This window comes from Pinus tabuliformis, chromosome 5_1, assembly GCF_031772625.1.
Source record: "Pinus tabuliformis cultivar Carrire ecotype Pingquan chromosome 5_1, CPIR1, whole genome shotgun sequence".
In the NCBI taxonomy this organism is placed as follows: domain Eukaryota; kingdom Viridiplantae; phylum Streptophyta; class Pinopsida; order Pinales; family Pinaceae; genus Pinus; species Pinus tabuliformis.
Window position 1 is genome coordinate 809,695,907 of NC_142305.1, and position 16,379 is coordinate 809,712,285.

A 16,379-nucleotide genomic window follows, 5' to 3' on the forward strand; every position below is an offset into this window, starting at 1 on the left:
TTTAAAGTACCTTATCAAACACTTCCCATTCCTTAGATCTGCTAAATTCCTCATTTTTGCACAAACCCTAGTTTCTAGCTACAACCTGGCAATTTTCTAGGTTGGGCCTGTGTTTTGCCCTTTTGGACCCCTTTCCCTCACTCAATCCCTGAGATTCCATTTTCCCTTGCTTCCTAACATCCCTCCCTACTTCCAAAAATTTCCCCAAGAATTTAGAAGCCCCCTATCCCCTTCATTTCGCTCCATTTTGACAAAATTCCTTGTTTCACACATCGGGATAAGTTTCACTCAAAAGCTGTTTCAGAGCAATCAAAGATGAATTTTGGAAAACTGAGAGAGGTTTTTGTTTAAAACATGCCAAGGAAGAAAAACCTCCTTCACTCTTTGCACAGGTGTCATGGTTTGAGAGAAATGTCAAGAATTCCGTTGCCTCAGGAGAATTAAAGACACCTCTGAAGTGACCTTGGGAAAATCAAGTTTTCTCCTAGCTTGGTTGGCCAAATGATTTGATTGATGGGTAAAATGATAACTAGACACAAAGAGCTTTCCAATGAGCTATCATGAGCTCAATTTGGGGTTGAGGAAGGCATTCAAAAGTTGACTGCAACAGCACTCTTCCTTCAGGTAGCCTCATTTGGCACTTTTTGACCAGTCTTGAGAGATTTGATTTTTGACAGGTCAAATCAACTCCAAGTTGAAAAATTCCAGTTGGGTTGGAAAGTAGACTCAAAGACCTTTCCAACGAGCTATCCTGCACCTGATTCTGACACAGGGAAGGCCTCCAAAAGCCTCCTGAAAGGCGCGCGACCCGTCAGAGGCGCGCGACCCGTCAGGCACCCTCTGCCAGTGCAAAAATTACACTGGCGCGACCCGTCAGGGTTTTCTCCATAAAAGATTTGCCAGTTGCCAAGGAACCACAAATTTCCAAATTTTGTAAGGTAGGGCCTCTACACTTCAATTTGGTTGTTGGTTATGATTGAAGGCCCTCATGCTTGTGTTTAAGAATCAAATTGTGCAAGTGGAAGAGGCTTCATATGACTGCAATATTAATGGTTAAAATGTGCTAGGGTTTGTGTTGTTTCAAGGTTTTTTCCCTTTGTAATTGTTTCCCTCCTTCCCCTTTCCACTCACATTTGTATTTATATCTATTCTCCCATACTATTTTATAAATAAAATGCAAACCCTCCCCTCTCCCTAATCACTAAAAATGCAAACCTTATCCCTCTCCCAAAGCATCAAAAATTCAAACCCTAATCTTGCTGCACCATATGCATGTGTACACAAGAATTTGTTGGTGAATATGTAAAGAGTTTTGTAAATATGTTTCCCTATCTTCCCCTGTTAATGCATGTATTCATATTCCCATATGTTCACTTTCTATACATGTATTCCCATATGCAGTGATTTTTGCAAATGATTTCCCAATATTCCTGATTATAAACATGTATTCCTATATGCAATAATTGTTTGCAATGCTTTCTTTAAATTCCCTGTTATATTCATATATTCCCAATTCCTTGTAAAAAGGTCCCTCCCCTAACATTTCCCTCATGTCCTTGTCCCCTTGAAACAACATAGAATTCAGCACTTTTAAAGGCAGAAACAGCAGTACATTTTGTCCACTCTGCTCCTCAAACATGTCAGAAACCGAAACATATGAGCAGAGTGATGACCAAGCATCAGTGTCCGAGATTGAGGAACAGAGGAGGCCACATAGGGGTGGTAAGAGTGGTCACCATGTAAGAGAGGAGCCCACCTTTTTGACTTATTTGCAGGCTTGTCCACTTGCAGTCACATGTTTCCGCCACATGTCATGTTATGAGATTTGCGAGAGGCTATGCTTATCCGGGTCAATGCACACTTGGAGAGGCTGTTGGCTAAGGCCAACCAAGATAAAAAGTTGCTGAGGAACATGAAAAACCATTACTGGGCAAGAATGCATGTGTGCAAGGCCAAAATGAAGATGTTTCAAAGGCGGTTGACCGAGGCTCTAAAACGGAGAAAGAGGCCAAATCCCCTCCGTATCTTGGCTGAGGCTTCACTCAAAGATCATGGCACTCAATAGCCTAGCCACAGCTCAAATCCCAAATTTTTTTGAGAATTTTGGGTAATTTTGGCATTTTTTGGTAATTTACAGGTTTTGGCTCTTTAACAGGTCTCAACCCTGGTGAGACCCTTTGTCATGGCAACTCCTTTTTGCAAAAACTCAGCATTTCTAGATTTGTCATGCAAAGTTACATATGCCTATGGATGGACTTGAGTTTTTATGGAGTTTTGGGCCTCCAGAAGGTCAAAATACATGCAAAATTTGACTTTCTGCCCCTTTTTTGAGTTGCAGAAACCAGTCTTGGGAGAATTAAGTTTTGACAGGGCAAATGACCTCCAAATCCAAAAATTCCAGTTGGGTTGGAAAGTAGACTCACAGACCTTTCCAACAAGCCCACTTTTGCTCAATTTGGCCACCTGCAAGTGCCTCAAACAGGGCTCCAAAGGGGCGCGACCCGTCAGGTAGGGGGGCGCGACCTGTCAGGTAGGGGGGCGCGACCTGTCAGGCAGTTTTGTCCAGAAATGCATTGTACAGCCCAGAAAACGCAGATTTGACTCTTTTTGACTTTTTGAGGTTAATGATGGTCCTCTTTGATGTAATTGTGACACTTTTTAGACACTTTTACCCTTTTGTAACTCTTCTAGAAGATTCATTTATGAAAAGGGTAAAAATTAAATGTATGAATTGGTTTCCAAGTTTATAGAGGCAAGTTGTTTTGACTGCCTAGTTTGTAGTGCTTAGTTTAGAAGTGGTTGAAACAGCTCCTAGGATAGTGACTTCGACCCATGGAGGCAGGGAAAGAGGTTAGATCATCTATATTATGTACTTTCTTGCTCATTTTCATGGTTGGACTCTTGAGGGAGAAGCTATCATTGTATTATTTCACTTGTATCTCTGCAATTTTTGGCTAAGGAAGACCAGGGTTTTGCAGTCCTCTTTGGGATTCTTGTGGACTCATGTGTTGATGGTGTGCTTCTCAATGTACTTGTAAGCTTGTTATGTGATTCATTTCCTTTCTTTTACTTCTGCACATTAAACAAATGAAGTGTTAAAGTAAGAATTCATGCTTGCCATGCTCTGCTTTTAAATTTGTTTAATTTCTATGTTTTCTACTGTTTAAGGAGAATTCAAAGTATTATTTGCTCTCCTTAGCTCCTCACCGGTCTTTTCCATCCACTCACCTCAATCAAAGGCATCAATACGGTCTCCTACCTCGCCCCAAAGAACCCCCTGCAGAAACTGTGTCAAATCCCCGCACCCAAAATTGCAATTCCTCAATTTGCCACCAAAAACCCAAAAAACCCCAAATCAACCCTTTTGATCAGTTTACTAGCCTAATATCAGTGTTACCTTGTTGGTCATCTCATCCCATTGAAGATCTGCCGAGATTGACCGGAGAGAGCCTTCTCCTGCCCCGTAGGGCTAGCTATGAGGCTAAATGGTTTGATGTAGCCTTGAGGTTTACCTTTCTCAGCCTGAGGTGAAATTTCAAGCGCTAACAGAACCAAATCCAATGAGACAACCAAGACCTTTTGACCAAGAGAAAGACTTCCTCCAATCCACCAAGTTAGCTTTCAAGATGATTAGCCAAACTCGAAGAGTCAGCTTCAATCATGCATCAAACTTGGATTTCGACCCTCCTGTAGACCTGCAACTTCGGCCCTCTTGCAGCTTTAGGTTCTTTGCATGTGTGAGGGAAAGTGAGAGAAAAATGAGGTTTTCTTCTTTTCTAGGGTTCCTTCTGCCTTCGCTTAGGGTTTCTCCTTCACTCCTCCTTATGGTTGCAGATCGAACTTCTTGAATTAGATGCTCAGATAGGTCGAGTAACACTTCTATTTATAATAGTTGTAGCTCCCATAATGAGGCCGACTTGCTGTGCTTGAGGCTGACTTTATGGAGGAGGGTTTACATGACCAATTACATAAAGATAATTCTTTCTTGACACTAGAAGCCCAAGAAGGGTCTATTACATGATGACATGGACAATGACACATGACACAAACCCTAGAAGCGCACAATGGGTGCTTTGACCTAGAAACAAATAAAGAAAGCATGAAACCCATGCTTATAAATAATTTTCTTTTACAATTATTTTTCTTTTGACAAATAATAATTATATCATGACTCAAATACAATTATGAAGATCAATACTAGTTACATTTCTCAACACCCCCTCTTAACTGGGGAGGTTTTTGTAATTGTTCAACCAGTACAAAGTTGACCTCAATTTGAAATGTTCCAAGAGTACAACATACACAATGTTAGGGATACCAAAACTACCAAGGTATCCAACACATCAAAGATCCAAGTGGCATTTTCAAGACACTAATACAAGGATGTAAGACACTGTCAGGGACTAAGGTGTCATCAAGGCAACATGCCACTATAGGTACCATTAGGCTACAACCTTGGTATCAGTCCAACTGGATATAGATACCATCTAGGCCTCCATGCCCTGACAACAAACCTCAGGGATCCAGGTATCTCAACAAGGTCAACACAACAACGAAGCTCCTCGTGACTGAGATACCCTACCGCTATGGGATCTATACATAATCATCAAGGCCAAATAACAACTGAGATCTCAATACTAACTAGACCAAGATGTCCTCCCAAGTGCCATCATACATGGAATTTTATGGGTACTTATTTCTCCCTCTCAACCAAATTAGAGATATCCACCAATCCAATCATATACAAACTTCTCAAGGAGAGATCAACACATCAACTACATGTTCATCATACTGCAACCACACGACCCTAATCACTTTCAATACACTGGTTCTTATTATTCATATGCTAGTACAATCTCTAGGGTTCTCAACCATCTTGATGTTGCTTAGGTCATCATAGTATCCAAACAAATCTTGATCAAGGCTTCCTTCTCCAACTTACTCAACACCACCAATCTCAGATTTTAGCACTTCTTGAAGTAACCAAGTCTTGTTTACAACCTCATCAAATATGAATAAGTATCAGTAGTGCCTCAGCTAATCTTCGATCTCATCCTCTTCTTAACATGTCCTTCCTCTTAATGATGGAGGATATATACTTTCTTTCATCTGAGCTTTTTCCATCATCAACAACTTTAATTCTTCCAGATCATCATGTCATAGGAGGATTTTGATCTTCCAAAACTTCATTCCTCTTATCTTCATATGGCAACAAGGTCAACCTTCAATCATCAATGTAAACTTTAATATCATCAGGGTTATTACAACTCCCTCTTTTTCATCATGCTCAACGTCATCATCAAGTATGAGGTAGCCATATCTCTTGATAACTTCTTGCATACTATGTGCGTGCAAATCTTTAACAAGTACAACCAAGCACAAATATATATGTACAAGAGCATGAAATTAACTTTATCAAAATAGGGCTAGCACGTAATCACAAAGAGAGCATCTAGGGATATTAAAACTTTGAATAAGAAATCAATCCTTAGATGTCCAAAACCTAAACCTAGATAGGTTTACAATCAACAAGGGTTACACTTAGACTTTCACAACAATCTTTGCTAGGATTTTGTCACAAACCATAGATTCCATTATCAAAACTAAACTTCAGATATCAATAACTGATTTCAATCATAGCGAAAGCATTTTAGGGTTTCTGGAATCATATATCAATCTCTACTAGGGTTTTGTCGTAAACCCTAGATATAATCATCAAAACTTTAATATTAGATATACAATAACCAAGTTAGGGTTTCAATCATACAGGGGCATATACACCTAGGGTTTCATTCCTAGGATCATAAATTAACTTCTGTAAGGGTTTTGTCTCAAACCCTAATTTATCAAACCCTAAAAAGGCTAGGGTTTCATCATAACATGAACAAACACTAAACATCAAAAGGCTAGGGTTTTATAGTGAACCTTAAAGGTTATGGTTTTACCAAAGTGAACAAAATATAAGGAGTATGACAAGGGTTGATTTAATTAGAGATCCATCAACCTAACAATATACGAATCTTTATGATTCTATATCAAAACCTTAGCTAGCAATGTAAAGAAAATTATAAAAATAAAATGGTCATACCTTGTAAATCTTAAACATACCTTGAGTTGCTTATTTTACAAACCTTGTAGGGCATCCCTCTCACCACGAGGTGTCAATAATCTCATGGAATAAGATCAACATTTATGTACCTGCAACATTTATTGAGTTCTTTCAAGATGCTTCTTTCTGCTCTTGTTAGAGATAAATGAGATACCGTAGATCCTTAAATGACTTTTAACTGTTCTTAGGAGGGCTGATATATATATATCTGGGCACTTGATTTCTGAGATACTTGTTTCCTTTCACCTTTTATTTTGATCCTTAAGACTGAAGTACGTCTTGATAATTAACTGATATAGGTCTGTGACTGTGTCGCTCTGATTAGGGCTTTAGACACCTACTGAAAGAGGCCTTGTAGATAGGCATTAAATAGGCCTAATATGCCTTTCAAATGCTGATATTTCAAGGATATTTTCTTTCCTGGATTGAAGTCGGCTTTCTAGGCCATAGATAGGTCTTCCTTATATTAATATGCATAGGATTTTTTTTGCATCTCTGTTATGATGTTAAGACACTTCAGAACTTCAGATTTCTTCACAGGATCCTTGATTTTATCTTTACTGTCCGGATCACTTGAAATGATGACAAATGATGCCTAAATAGTGCTTCTTGGCACCTTCATCCCTCTATCCCGGGTCTGTGGTCTAGTCACAGTGTTCATGACTTATAAAGGTGTCCAAAAATATATTCTTGAGTTTGGTACTGCTTCTATAAGGTTCGGTCTTCTTCAAGTTAGCTAATAGTAGACCAAGTCTTGTATATGATTTTTTAAGACTTCCTTTCTCCTAGTAGATGAAAATCCTTCAATAAATCTTTTAAAAGTCAAATAATGAGACTCTTTTTCTTTTGACCTTACTTGGATCCTTATGTGAAGTAACACTCCCAGATTTAGAATTATGGGGGAACCATTAGCACCATTCAATTCAGTTGCTTTTGGCTTAGAAGCTGAGAGTGAGGGGCCTTCTTTTCAGGTAGGCTCATCTTTAATGTTATTCTAAGCTTGTAATGCTAGGAAATTTTGTTGTAATCCTGTTTGTCTCAGGCCTTGTCACATGCTGAGGGTGCCTAAGTTTTTAGGCCTATCTATTAGCTTGTTCCCTAGACTGGTGTCTTTTTGCATAGGCATGCATTCATGTGGGAATCTTTATAATTGAATAGTGAAGGAAGGAGACATGATGTATTTAGTTAATATGCAATATGAAGTTCTGACTTGCTGTTACACGTAGGCCTGCTTTACAACTTCCTGGTGCCAGTAAACCTGTTGTAGCGGTGCGCTTCTGCCCTGTAATTTTCACCGTTCATGCAACAAGACCAGGTAATCTCTATGGTTATTGCAGCCTACATATGTATTCGTTTATCTTCCAAGGATTGGGGGTGAATAGCTTGTCATTGTCTGGAATGAGGACTGCAGATGCTCCATTCAAACTTCCATATCGTGTGGTCTTTGCTATAGCAACATTGAATTCATTGTACATTTATGATACCGAAAGCAGCTCCCCTATTGCAATCATGGCAGGACTTCATTATGCATCCATAACAGACATTGCATGGTACGTCTATTTCTTAACTTCCACTGCCTATTGTATTTTTCTCTCCTGCTGTTATGGCATATTGTTTCACCATTATCTTTTTATGACAAATGAGTCTGTTCCAGGTCATCTGATGCAAAGTTTCTTGCTGTGTCATCCCAAGATGGCTACTGTACAGTAGTAGAATTTGAGGATGGAGATCTTGGGTCACCTGCACCCATTTCTGGTATGGAGTTTCCTTTGCTGTCCTAGGTTGACATTATTGTGTGCTTTCTCAATACTAATATATTCAAGCCAACATGGTAGAAGCAATGTATTGCATACACAACATAGGCTTCTTATTACGGTTCTAGCTTTCTACTTTTAATACGGAATATCATTTTTTTAGATTATCATAATTTCGTGCCTTCTAATTTCTGCTAAATATCTATACTATTTTCTTTGTGTGATTAGAAATACCTTCCCATATTGCAAGTTATTTACCTCAAGTTACATTAGACAGTACCAACTTAAAGGGGGAGAGAATGGATGTGGACATATCTGATGTAGATGGAAAAGATATGAGCAAGGAATCGAAGATATCAACGGTGGAGGGTGTGAAAATTGCACAGGCTATGGGACCAAAGCAATCTGAAGCAGTGTGGGAAGAAAATTTGAAGTTGCCTAATGTTCCAGTTTTGGTAACTTCTATTAGTGGTTCTTTAAGTAATGGACAAATATCTACTAGCGGTCAAGAGAAACAGGAGCAGAATGTGCAGCCAATAGCTGATTCAGAAGCTAAAACTAAACCAGCCAAGGCTGAAACAGAAAAGCTATCCAGAAGGCGCATAACTCCAATAGCTGTGAAAACTGCACAGGATATTGGATCAAATCAGTCTGAAGCAGTGCGAGCAGAAAATCTAAACTTACATAATGATCCAGTTTTGGTGGCTTCAACTACTGGTTCTTTAAGTAATGGTCCAGAATGTACTAGTAGTCAACAGAAACAGGAGCAGAGTGTGCAGCCAATAGATGATGCAGCAGATATGACTGGAACAGTTAAGGATGAACCAGTAAAGCCATCCAGAAGGCGCATAATTCCAATAGCTGTTGAAAAGCCATAAACTAAATGATTGCAATAACTGTGACAAATGATTTGCTTGCTGAGGGTTCTTGTGAAATAACCATATAGAGAGTCAGAGATAGTGCTGGTCATGTCCATTCTTATTGGCATTTGTAATTCCGGCTTGCTGTATCTTGCCAATTACAAAGTCACATTCTTATCTCATCATTGTAAGTTTTGACTTTGCGTGGTCTGATTGTAAGTGCTCATTTTTGTTAACAGTATTGATGGGACTTTAACCGTAAAGCTGGTGCCGTTCTCTTTCAGTCTATCATTACAGTTGGATCTAGTCCATAAAATTAAAGCAGAAAGTTCTGTTAGTGTCTGCTTTTTTCTTTGGCACTAGCTTTATACCGCACTAGTACAAATGCTGGAAGTTTCCAATACATTTTCTTCCGGATGCATAGATAAAATTATCAAATAGATCACGCATGTGTGGGTAATGATACACTTGAGAGGGTGTTACTAATACACAAAAGGGAACTCGTGGCAGAAGTTTACAATGGAGTTGTTTCTGATAGCAGGAGAATTGATTTGGACATGACAGAATAAATTCCTTTCAGCAAATCGTTTTTATTCTCAATTTACTGAGACCACCCCTATCACATTCAACTGAAATGCTTTTATGGTAAACTTAGGATAGAAACAGACAATGTTTTGACTTTCTATGTACAGATTCAGCAATGTTGCAAATGTGGCGCAATATAATGGCTGCACCATTTTTCATGCCATTACTTGACTATTTAGGAAAAATCGTCACGGGAATGCATTAAAATCGCGTCTAACTATGTAACATTTATGATTGCTTATCCAACTGTTCTATGTGTAAGACAGAGTCGCTGCACTTTGGTAATAGCTTTTGTCAAGGTTTTTAAACAAATTTATGTTGGATAATTCTTTCTTTCATTGACTTGTTTACATTCAAGTCACAAGTTATTGTTAGTATTGTTTTGTTCAAATATATGGTATTAACTACACCCAAATTTAATTGATGAATTTTTTTTTCTTCTGATTACTAGTACATTGTCATCAGGCAAACGTGATTTCAGCATGACTTAATCCTGATTTTTAAATCAATTGGCCCTCTCACGAGAACCAGGTAAGCTTTGTTTAACATACAAAAGGTTCGACATGTTCTGGGAATGACTATCATAAAATTATACTCTACATTGTAAGCGTAGAAAAGAGAGAACTGGTAGAACTGACTATCCAGAGGCTGACTGATTGACCGAAGCCGTTAACCATTTTTTCTGATTTCATTTTACATTTTTCTACTTTCCTTCTAAAAATTAATCAAGACTGCATTAATAGGATTTTTGGATGGCTTACTACATATTGCCGTTGACCGATATAATGCATATCGAAATCATATTATTTAAATAGCTCTCACCGGTTATCTTCGAACAATAATTTCCAATCTACCTATAATGGGAATTTGATGCCTTGATGCTTTTGACCTGTAGAAAAAGACAAGATCCTTTGAATTTGATGCTTTTTGAATCTGGCAATAAAATTGTGATCTTAAGTTGTTTAGAATGCATTTTTTACTCCATAAATAGATTCAACAGCCTGAAAAACCCTTGTAGCACCTGAATTTTGCAGAGTACACAATTCAAACTTGTAATTTTAACAAATATCTGTGGGATTTCAGGCACAATTGGCTAGAAAATATGCCCAGCAATACTCCAAAATGTAGAATAGTTAGACTACTACGTGTATCTTATGTATGTAGTATGCCACTACATACAGTACATGCATGAACTTCAAATCACTGAACTTGTTTTCTTTGTCCAGATTGTAGCATTATGAACATGTCTCCAGTGCAGTATATTCTTTTATGGCCCTGACACTTTCGTACTTTTTTTCATTGGAAAAAAATTGTAATATTTCATTAAAAATGAAAAGGTTACATTTTGTAGATGCATCTCTATGCATTCTCGTAAACTGTCTGAAAAACAGTGCCTAAATGTTCTGGCCTTTAATAAGCCAGTGTTTAAAAAACATGTGGGTGCACTATGTAGGATGCACAAGTGTCCATAAATATAGGAGTCATACATATAAACATACTGCTGTCGTAAGAGGTTCCTACAAAAAGCATCTTCAAAATTAAAAAAAAAGTATACAAGAAAGTGCTGTTTGTTCCTGTATATCCAATCATCCTTCCATAAAAGGATGGTGAAAGTATTGCTGTGCATCTTCTCCTAATTGTTCTGTGATCTTCCAAGTGCCCATAGCCTGCTCAGTGCATGCCTTGGCGTCCACCACTGTGTTTCTTTCCTTGTAGATACGACAACATGGAATGTGACCAAAGGAAAGCTTTAGTTGTAGAATATCCTCCAGAATAGGAATCAATGTGTGATTATGGCATCTTTGCGTTCCATTGAACCAATATATAACATTCATAGAAATACCAAAAAATTGAAGAGTGCGGCATTTTTTTTCAATTGCAAAATAGAGGATACGTTTTAAAGAGGGCATCTCTACAAAGTTATTTGTGCCCCTGCCTAGATCAATTTGAGATTTGAATAGATGATGTTCATGAAGATACATGACAAGCCCACCTCCACAAGCACCATCATCACGAGAAGCTCGATCAAAATAGGTCCAAGGAGCACAAAAATTTATGGTTTTCGTTGAGATAACATGGGGAACTCGAGAAGAATCCAAGGCAGGAGGGAGAAATTGCTAGAACTTGAGCTGCCACATGATCAAGGGATGAGGTATGATCATGAAAAGTTGCCTTGTTCCTAGCCAACCATACTTCCCAACGAATGAGGGTGGGGAGGAAGCGGGGGCGGGCGGATATTTTTGAGAGCACCATCATTTGATAGGTCTGTTGAGAAATCAATGCTAGTAGGAATTAGGGTTTTGATTCCTCTTCTTGATAATTACTTGTGAATTATGTTGGCTTCTTTTACTTTTTTATTAAATTATGTTTCATCAAGCAATTATCAAATTATGTGTATGAAGATCACAAGAACAAGAGACACAAGATGTAGATGGACAACCAAGGCAAAACCCCCGAGGGGAAAACCCAGTCAAAACTCTTCCTTCAATAGATTCAAAGACAAGATGAGATAATCCAAGACTCTTTGACCTAGACACAAACTTCCTCTGATCACCAAGTCAGCCCTTCCTTCTTCTCCAAGTGATAACTTCCTAGCAACAACTTCAACCTTGCAGCAACAGAATTTCAGCATCCCTGCAACAGAACTTCGACCTGCAATAAAATTCAGATTTTCGACCCTTGCAAATGCCCAGTAGCTTCGCATGTGTGAGAGATAGATGGCCCAAAACTTCAATTTTGTCTTTCTCTACAATTTTCTTCCTTCTCTAGCAACTTCACAATTTTCTGCCTCTCTTTGTTGTGTATCGGACTTGTTGAGTGAGTGATACAAATGGATCGAATTGTCTCTCTCTATATAGCCTCTTCTGTGGGTTGAACTACCCTAATGTAGGCCGATTTGGTGTGGTGTCAAATTATCTATTTGACTAAAAAATAATTCTTTTTACATGATACAAAATCCCAAGAAGGGTCTAATAAAATTGACAATGACTCTATTGACTCAATATAAAACCTAGAAGCCTACAAAAGAAGCTTTGTCCTAAAAAATGATGACCCAAGCATGAAACCCATTCTTTAATAAGTCATTTTTATTAATAATAAAATTTCTTTTGACAAATAAATTACATTATATAATTATGAAGACAAAACCTAGTTACATTTTTCAACACTCCCTCTTAATTAGGGAGATACTGATACATATATTATAAGTACACGGAAGATCTCAAAAACACATGAACTACTAAGAGTTCAGGCACACCCAGTGCCACAGGGTAGATACCTAACTAGGGTTATCTATCCAAGTAGGACTAAGATGGACTAGAGTTTTCAGCGAATCTAGGTAACAACAAGCTTACTAACTAACCATCGACCTAGGGATCTAGGTGCGTATCTAAGGTCAGAGCTCCAAGACCAACGACACTGTCCCTCTTCGGGATCAAGACATCAAACATACGTAAGCCGACCATATGTCCTCCCAAGCAACTGCCATTAGATGCTTCATCTCTCCTTAGCAACTAAATCTGCAATGTCAACCAATCCAAGCATTCTTCTAAAATAATCAAACTTCTTATTTGGAAGACTTTGTCAGCACATCAACTACTTGTTCATTTGTCAGAGTACACTGTAGCTTTACGATCCCATCTTGTACCAAACTCCTAATGCAATGGTACTTGTTGATATGCTTCATCCTTGCATGGAATACAGGGTCTTCAGACATCTTGATGATGCTTTGATTATCACAATTTATTATAGTAGGATCCAGAGGCTTTCAAAATAAATCTGACAAGAGTTTTCTTAACCAAACAACTTCTTTTCCTACTTCACATGCAACAACGTATTCGGCTTTGGCACTACTTAATGCAACAAGATCTTGTTTTTTGCTCATCCACGGAATCATTGCAGGTCCTAAACTGAAACATCCATCGGTAGTGCTTCTTCCATCAGTCTCACTGCCACCCCAATCTGAATCTATAAAACCTGTCAACTTAACTTCCTTTCCATCATAATTTAGGCAGTGATGTGTAGTGCCACAGAGATATCTAAGAATATGCTTAGCACATCAACTACCTATTCATCTGTCAGAATACACTATAGCTTTACGACTCCATTTTGTACCAAACTCCTAATGTAGTGGTACTTGTTGATATGCTTTGTCCTTGCATGGAATACAGGGTCTTCGAACATCTTGATGATGCTTTGATTATCACAATTTATTATAGTAGGATCTAGAGGCTTTTGAAATAAATCTGACAAGAGTTTTCTTAACCAAAAAACTTCCTTTCCTACTTCACATGCAACAACATATTCGACTTTTGCACTACTTAATGCAACAAGTTCTTGTTTTCTACTCATCCACAGAATCATTGTAGGTCCTAAACTGAAACATCCACCGGTAATACTTCTTCTATCAGTCTCATTGCCACCTCAATCTAAATCTGTAAAACCTGTCAACTTAACTTCCTTTCCATCATAATTTAGGCAGTGATGTATAGTGCCACAGAGATATCTAAGAATATGCTTAGCAACTATCCAATGGTCATGACGAGGCTTCAACTGAATTTGACTAAGAATATTTATGACAAAACATATATCAACACTTGTGTTTACTAGGTATATCAAAGAGCCCACCAACTTACAATAGCTAGTGGGATTGACGAGACTGGAGTCAGGGCTTCTTAACTTGAGATTAGTGATCATGGGAGTAGTCATAGGCTTGGAATCCATCATATCGAATCTCGATTATGTATTTACCTTGACCCAAATATATTTCTCCAGGTTTTTGCTAGACTTACAAACCCAAGTAATAACGCATAAGTCCCAAATATTTCATTTCAAATTCAGCTGCTAGCATCTTCTTGCGTTCTTGTATTCTGCGGTCCACACCTATAATAAAAAAATCATCTACATAAAGTAGTATAATGACTGGTTCATTGTTCACTACCTTGATGTAGAGATTTGGATCTGTAGAACTTTTGATGAAACCGATTCTTAAGAGATATGCATCCATCCTTGCATGCCATGCCCTAGGAGCTTGCTTTAAGCCATATAGAGCTTTCTTAAGTCCACCAACATGTGTGGCCTTGCTATTTATTTCAAAGCTTTCTGGTTGTTCAATATATACTTCTTCTTTAATGGTTCCATTCTTAAATGCTGTTTTTACGTCCATTTGATGAATATTCCATCCCATTGTAAGAGCTAACGAAACCAACGATCTTATAGTAGTATATTTAGTAGTAGGTGCAAAGGTTTTTTCATAGTCTATGCCTTCCTTTTGAGAGAAGCCCCTTGCAACGAATCTATTTTTGTATTTATCTATACTTCCATCAATAACATGTTTGATTTTGTAAATCCATTTTGAAGTGACAACTGATTTGTCAGCCTAGGAGCGATTTCCCAGACTCCATCCTTCATGATGGATTGGTATTCTTCTTGCATCACCTTCTTCTATTCTTCTTGATGAACAACTTCCTCGAATGTAGCTAGTTCAACTTCTATCAATTTTGTCGTGTATGTTGCATATCTTGAATATCTTTTCGGTCTTTTGTTTTCTCTAGAAGTTCCTTCAGCAACGCGATATCCTTCGGCATCTTCAAGAGTAGCCTTCAACTAATTTGGCCTCTTCCTTGTTTCGGGTATGATCATAGGTTGAATCAACTCACTTGGTCTTTCATCTTCTTCTTCTTGGTTTGTAGTTGTCTTATCACGATGTTCTTCTTCAAATAATGGTGTATTTTCGTCATTAGAATCAATTGGAATATCCTAGGATCTTTTGTAGGTATGATTCTCATCGAATATGACATCCCTGCTTACTTCAATTTGTCTTCCTTCCTTAGTGTAGATTCTATATGCCTTTGAAAAAACACTGTAGCCAACAAAGATCCCTTTAATGCTTGTAGAATCTAGTTTCTTTCGCTTGTCCTTTGAAATATGGATGTATGCGGGACACTCAAAGATTCGAAGATGGTACACACATGGCTTCTTCCTTGTGAATGCTTCTTTAGATGTCATATTCTCAAGGATTCTATGAGGACTTCTATTTTGTATATATATTGTTGTCATAGCTACTTCACCCCATAGAAACTTTGGAAGATCTTGATCAAATATCATAGTTCATATACTTTCTTCAATTGTTCTATTTTTTCCTTTCTGCAACTACATTTTGTTCGAGATTGTAGGGAACCATGAGTTCCCTCTTAATACCTACTTTACAATATGCAAGCAATTCTTTTGAAGTGTGTTCCCTACCATTGTCGGATCTCAAGGTCTTTATTTTTCTTTTGGTTAAGGTCTCCACTTCAGATTTAAACTCCTTGAACTTTTCAAATACTTCGTCCTTTGTCTTGAGAAGGTAGAGCCATGTCTTTCTAGAGTGATCATTAGTGAAGGTGACATAATAAATATGGCCTCTAAGTGATTTGTTAGACATAAGCTCACACACATCAGAATGAATGAGGTCTAATATTTCTTTAGACCTTGTATCACTGCTTGTAAAAGGCTTCCTTGTATTCTTTCCCAAAGCACATCCCTTACATACTCCTTCACGATCTTCCTTGATGTTAGGGATGCCATTTACCATTTTATTGAGAGAGGGAATGATCTTGTAGTGTATATGCCCATATCTTCTATGCCATAGTTTGATAGGATTGATTTCCATGTGAACTAGGGCTTGAGGAGATGGTGTTATAACTCTATATAGTCTTCCTTCATGAACTCCAATAACCTTCGCCTTTTCAATGCTTGAATCCTTTCCCCAAACCAAGACTTTACCATCTACAAAGGCAACCCTATCTCCTTTATCTTCTAAACAAGAAATTGTAAGTAATTTTTTTTTTCAAACTTGAAACATAGAGTATATTGTTGAGGTGTAGCTTTGCTCCATTTTCTAGCTTCAAAGATGTAGATCCAAGGCCCTTGACTGCATAACTATTGTTGTCTCCTAGCTCCACTACATGAGATGATTGTTCCTTTGATAGAGTATGAAGTTGTCCTATTTCTCTTGTAATATGTCTTAATGGTCCACTATCAATGATCCATGCACTGTTATCCTCGAGAGTACTTGTAAGTGTAGCCAAG

The 16,379-nt window shown here is 38.0% G+C and overlaps 1 protein-coding gene across 1 annotated transcript in view; it reads left to right on the forward strand.

Moving 5' to 3' along the window:
• FAS2 (Transducin/WD40 repeat-like superfamily protein) overlaps positions 1-9,646 on the forward strand; it is a 73,219-nt gene extending 63,573 nt beyond the window's left edge. The window contains exons 9-12 of the mRNA XM_089432969.1: positions 7,336-7,424; positions 7,521-7,659; positions 7,764-7,864; positions 8,092-9,646. Of these exons, the coding sequence (XP_089289095.1) occupies positions 7,336-7,424; positions 7,521-7,659; positions 7,764-7,864; positions 8,092-8,741 (979 nt within the window). The 3' untranslated portion in view covers positions 8,742-9,646. The remainder of the gene's footprint in view (positions 1-7,335; positions 7,425-7,520; positions 7,660-7,763; positions 7,865-8,091) is intronic.
• Positions 9,647-16,379: the final 6,733 nt, after the last annotated feature.